General features: G+C 45.0%; 1 protein-coding gene and 1 pseudogene across 4 annotated transcripts in view; one reads left to right on the top strand and one right to left on the bottom strand.

Moving 5' to 3' along the window:
• TBPL2 (TATA-box binding protein like 2) overlaps window positions 1–5,453 on the bottom strand; it is a 32,299-nt gene extending 26,846 nt beyond the window's left edge. For all 4 annotated transcript variants that reach the window (XM_045059942.1, XM_045059940.1, XM_045059943.1 and 1 more), the window contains exons 1-3: window positions 5,112–5,453; window positions 1,744–2,204; window positions 568–655 (exon numbers count right to left, since the gene is read on the bottom strand). In XM_045059942.1, coding sequence (XP_044915877.1) covers window positions 568–655; window positions 1,744–2,204; window positions 5,112–5,414 — 852 coding nt within the window. In that variant the 5' untranslated portion in view covers window positions 5,415–5,453. The remainder of the gene's footprint in view (window positions 1–567; window positions 656–1,743; window positions 2,205–5,111) is intronic.
• On the top strand, window positions 2,531–2,951 carry LOC109501183 (annotated as a pseudogene).
• Window positions 5,454–6,000: the final 547 nt, after the last annotated feature.

Raw genomic sequence — 6,000 nt, forward strand, 5'->3', positions numbered from 1 at the left:
GGTTAAGTGTCCGACTTCGGTTCAGGTCATGATCTCACAGTTCATGGGTTCGAGTCCCGTGTCGGGCTCTGTGCAGACAGCTCAGAGCCTGGAGCCTGCTTTGGATTCTGTGTCTCCCTCTCTCTCTGCCCCTCCCCCGTTCGCGTGGTCTCTCAAAAATAAATAAATGTAATTGAAAAAAAGTTTTTTAATAAAAAAAATACCAAAGGAATGAATCAATAACATGATCATATGAAGTAAATCTAGTATATGTACTGCCAAAGCAAGCACTGAAGTAAATCTAAATAGAAGCTAATTGTTTGTTTTTTTTTTTTAATTTTTTTTTCAACGTTTATTTATTTTTGGGACAGAGAGAGACAGAGCATGAACAGGGGAGGGGCAGAGAGAGAGGGAGACACAGAATCGGAAACAGGCTCCAGGCTCCGAGCCATCAGCCCAGAGCCCGACGCGGGGCTCGAACTCACGGACCGCGAGATCGTGACCTGGCTGAAGTCGGACGCTTAACCGACTGCGCCACCCAGGCGCCTCTAGAAGCTAATTGTTGAATGAAATACCGAGAAATCTTACCTTTGGGTTATACTCTGCATTTTTTGCATGCAAAGCTATTTTCTTCAGATCCAGTTTACAGGCCAGGTTTACAGTGGAAACTATATTCCTGAAGAAAGAAGTCAACTTAGAAAATTATATCAGACACAAGAAGTAAAAAAAATTAAAATGTATTAACTTCCTCATCTTATATCTATTAGCAACTTCCTAGAATTATTCTCAATGTGAAATACATTGTATCATGAAGAACTCTAGTAAAATGTAAAAATTCCAAAGTGAAGTACTAAAATGGTTTTTTCTGTAATGTCGTGACTAGCTGAATAAAAGCAAGTTTTAAATCTTTTTCAAAACCATGTCTCAAAATAGCAAGCATAATCCTAAATCAATTTGCAAGTTGAATCCAATTTTACATCTTTATATTCTTTGTGTTTATCCTACCCCAACCACAATTCTCAGCAATTACAGTGCTCTAGTATAAACAATATAATCCTTAAGAATGTATATACTAACTCTTAACCCTCTCTTAGGAGATCAAGAATTGGTACTTCATTTAACAGATAACCAAACTGTCTAAAGACACAATCCATTAAAAACTGATAAAAGAATAATTAATAGGGCACTTAGGTGGCTCAGTCGGTTGAGTGCCCCACTTTGGCTCAGGTCATGATCTCACGGTTTGTGAGTTCGAACCCCGCGTGGGGCTCTGTGCTGACAGCTCAGCCTCCTTCGGATTCTGTGTCTCCCTTTCTCTCTGCCCCTCCCCTGCTCACACTCTGTCTCTCTCTCAAAAATAAATTAAAAAAATATTTTAAAAAAGAATAATTAAATCTAAAATTCTCTTCCCCACACTATTATTCTGAAATTCGTTGTCCTCACATTCAAGAACATAAACGGTATACCCAGGAGCTCACCCATTAAAAACACACACACAGGGGCGCCTGGGTGGCGCAGTCGGTTAAGCGTCCGACTTCAGCCAGGTCACGATCTTGCGGTCTGTGAGTTCGAGCCCCGCGTCAGGCTCTGGGCTGATGGCTCAGAGCCTGGAGCCTGTTTCTGATTCTGTGTCTCCCTCTCTCTCTGCCCCTCCCCCGTTCATGCCCTGTCTCTCTCTGTCCCAAAAATAAATAAACGTTGAAAAAAAATTAAAAACACACACACACACACACACACACACACACACACACACAAACAACTTACTGTAGTTGAGGCACAATTCCAGAACATTCTGAAACAGGGGTCACTGGTGTCATGGGAGTTATGGACATCAGAGGCGTGGAGTTTGGTTTCTCAGGAGAGGGCTGGACTGAGTCAGCATCACCAGGGTATGCTTGTGAATGGGACTTTGACAAAGTGCTGTCATTGATTAACCCCAGACCCATGTCCTGTTCTCTGGGTAATGACAACCTACTTTGCTGACTTTGAGTTTTACAATTTTCTTCGATGTCCTGCTTGCTTCTAATAACACTCTGGTCTTTACTTTCTTGGGTAAGTTCATCTGGTAGGAAGCTAAGATCCACAGATGAGAAATGGCCAGATGCTCCTTTGACTTCTTGAAGATGTGAATTAAACACAGTCTCTGAATTGGATGTATTAGGTATGTACCCATCATCAGGTACAATTGGGCTGAGCAGCGGTGACCCAGGTGGAGCGAGATCATCCTAGGCCATTTCCAAAACAAAATGCAAGAAACAGAATAGCATGTCACACCAAAAGGATACCACTAAAGCTAGCAGGCAGCATGTTCAAGATGCAAAGCAATCCAAGATAGCTTCTAGTCATTCCAAGCCTCCTTCCATAAGGTATTACTAAGTTATATTACAGGGTTATAGCACACTTAACAGAAACAGGTAAGTAGATCTTAAAATGCAGAGACAGCATTTTTCATAAAACATTTTTCCTACATTAGATCCATAGGAAGTTACCACTGTAATTTTACAATAAAGGACACAGCAATCATACTCTAAATTGTGTGTACTCTGAGTCCTCTTTCTGTGCCTCCATAATGGTGTGCATAAATGTCCTAGCAGAAGCTCTCAAGAGCATGAACAATGTTGAAAAGAGAGGCAAACACCAGGTCCTTATTAGGCCATGTTCCAAAGTCCTCAACCAGTTCCTAACTATGATGATGAAGTATGGTTACATTGGCAAATTTGAAATCATTGATGATCCCAGAGCTGGGAAAATTATTGTGAACCTCACAGGCAGGTTAAACAAGCGTGGAGTTATCAGCCCCAGATCTGACAACTCAAAGATCTAGAAAAATGGCAGAATGACCTCCTCCCATCCCACCAACTTGTAGAAAAGAGCTTGGTTTCACTATACTGACAACCTCAGCTGGCATCATGGACCATGAAGAAGACAGACGAAGACACACAGGAGGGAAAGTCCTGGGATTCTTTTTCTAGAGATGTAATATATACGTGCAAATAAAATGCCTCAATGGACAAAATAATTTTTAAAACTTGTATGTACTTTGAATAGATTTACTGCATGCCATAAGTTGATTATAAACTTTAGTTAATTTAGGTATTTTTTAGAGTTTTAAATTTGTATTTCAAAGAGAAAAGTGAACAAAGTTTAAGATGGAGTAGTGAGTGCTAATCAATACTCCACTGAAGCCCTAAGGTTATTCCTTCTAGTCAAAGGAGAGATGAGTAAATGTTCTAGTTTCATGAATTTACAATAGGAAAACAGTTATTGAAATTTAAATGACAAGAATAGTTTAAATCAATGTATTGTATTTCCAGCCCAGGGAAGGCTGTTCAACCTCTATTAATATCAACTGAGGGAATGAGGTGTGCAACTGAAGGAAACAGCTAATGTAAAATTCATGGGCTTTTTTATGGAAGAGAATCGATTACCTTGATACATACATTGCCACCTGCTTCGCCCAAGTTGCAGACCTACATTCTAGACTTTGAGCACTGCTTGCAGGATAACCTCATCCGTTAGAAGATCAGACTTCTAACAACTGAACACTCATGAACGTCTCAGATTGGATCTTCTTGGTGACAAAGCTACCTCGAGCTAACAAACTGGTTAGATCCTACTGAATTGTTCTGTTACTCTAAGTCCAGCAGATGGCAGGGGTGGCTAATTGTTCAAAGAAAACACTTGTTTAGAAGAATGCAGTCATTCTCTTGAAATAAGATTTTGCACTATGTTTCATTTTGAATTATGTAATTTTCCCCATTTACCCTCACCCATAGGTGGACTTTAAGAAAAGTGAGGTGGGGACAATGGCCTGGATTCCTCCTCATTGTTTTATTGGCCTCTCCTTTACTAGCTGGAAAGGATCTATCTCATCAGCCAGTTTATACCAAAGCACTACTGTCTGCAACCCTCTGGGGTCTCCCTCCCCTCCTTCTTCCCTCAAGGCATTTTAGCTGGGAGGAAGCTCTCATCCAGGCAACCCAGCTTCCTGAGGCAATGCCAACAGGATATCCAAGGAGGATGTTTTATGGCAATGGAAGCTTGACAGCCTCCTTTCAAGTTTACCCTAGGAACACACTTTAGAGGATGTACTTACAGCATATTCACAGCATCTTTGGCCTTGCATCAGAAGAAATGTTTTGTTACACTGTCTTTGCAGAACCATCAACTCATCTTTCCAGCATGGGCTTTCATTTGCTTTGTGAAACGCTGAGGCTTCACTACTTCTACCTCAGTGCTAATTGTCTTCTTTTTAAAAATCCCCCTGCCCCCGAAAGTTGCCCTTTTGCCTTTCTTTTTGAAGATTCCTTGCTCTCTTTTCTACAATAAAAAAAATTAGGGGCGCCTGGGTGGCTCAGTCGGTTAAGCAACCAATTTCGGCTCAGGTCATGATCTCACGGCTCTTGAGTTCAAGCCCCGAGTCGGGCTCTGTGCTGACAGCTCAGAGCCTGGAGCCTGCTTCGGATTCTGTGTCTCCCTCTCTCTCTCTGCCCCTCCCCCACTCATGCTCTGTCTCAGAAATAAATAAACATTTTTTTTTTTAATTTAAAAACCTAGATGCCTTCCATAAAAAAACCCAAAAACTTAACTGCGAACTGAAAGAAGCCACAGGTGTTTCCAATTCAAGTTTGGACACCCTTGTCTGTCCCCCACCCCTCACTCCGTGGACCGCCAACTCCACCCCTAGCCACCTCGAGGCTGTTTTTTGAGGCCTGTTCTTAGCATCCAAGGCTGCTACCCCCTTCAAAGTGTACTATCAACGCTTCCCGCGTACGTTTGTCCTAGCAAAGCAGAGACAGTTTGGGACCAGAGGTCGCTACTGGAGACACAGAAGCAAGCTCTCCGCGTCTGCGTCTTTATAACTGTGATGGGGCCATCGAACCATGGCTCCGGAGTCACACTATGCCAGGTTCCACTTCTGGTTGGCAACCGTGGCAAGTTATTCCCCCTCTGGAAGCTTCTATTTTTCAACATAAAGAGGAGGACAATCAAGCCCACCTCTTACGGTCGCTAGGAGTTCTTCATTAAGCCTTCATTAAGGCAAAACCCTCTGGGCTGGGGACTGGGCGCTCAGCAACCGGGCGGGGACACGCTTTGTCCTCTGGGACAGTGGCAGCAGCTTCCGGGCTCACCTGGGCGGCGCACTGGTCCAGGTAGAGCTCCAGGTACGTCTGCTCCTCCTCCATGGGTGGAGGCCCCACCGTTAGGAGAGCTGAGAGGCGGGAAGGGGGAAGCGCCCAGGCGAGTTGAGCTGCAGCTGAGCCCGACTGAGCGCGCGTGGCGCACGGGCCATTTATCAGCCCCGCGGGCGCAAATGGCGAGGCGGGGCCGAGCTGGGGGTCGGGGCGTGAAGGGGCTGGGCAGGGGCCCCTCAGGTCCCTCCCCTGGGCCTCCGCCTCCACCCGGTCCAAGCCGCTGCAGACCGTGGGAGTCATGTGAAGAGCCAGGGAGGGCACCCGAACTCAGCCGCCTGCCCACGGGTCACTAGAAGAAAGGGAGAGAGGAGCGTGCGAGGAGACCGCAGGGAAGGGGCCCTCGCCTGGGTGCAATCACCGCACTCCGCCTACAGCTGAGAAGCCGCTTGGCCGGCAAATCTGGAGATTTCTCCAGCACCTGCCAAGGGCTGCCTTGGCCTCCAAAGGGCAGAGGTCTCCGTGTTAGCAGCAAAGGACGTGAAGCTTTGAACACAAGGGAAGGGAAGGGAAGGAAAAATAAGACAAAAACAGAGAAGGAGGCCCCATAAGGGGCTCTTAAATACAGAGAACACATTAGGGTTCCAGAACACATGAGGGTTGCTGGAAGGGAGGTGGGGGCGGGGGTGGTGGGCTGAATGGGAGATGGGCATTATTAAGGAGGGCATTTTTAGGGATGAGCACTGGGTGACATATGTAAGATGAATCCCGGGGTTCTACTCCTGAAACCCAGACTGCACTGTATGTTAACTGACTTGGATTTAAATGTAATAAATAGATAGATAGATAGAAATCAACTGGTATCACTAATCCTCAGGATTCTGTGCTG

The sequence above is a fragment of the Felis catus genome, chromosome B3 (assembly GCF_018350175.1).
Source record: "Felis catus isolate Fca126 chromosome B3, F.catus_Fca126_mat1.0, whole genome shotgun sequence".
NCBI classification, from domain to species: Eukaryota; Metazoa; Chordata; class Mammalia; order Carnivora; family Felidae; genus Felis; species Felis catus.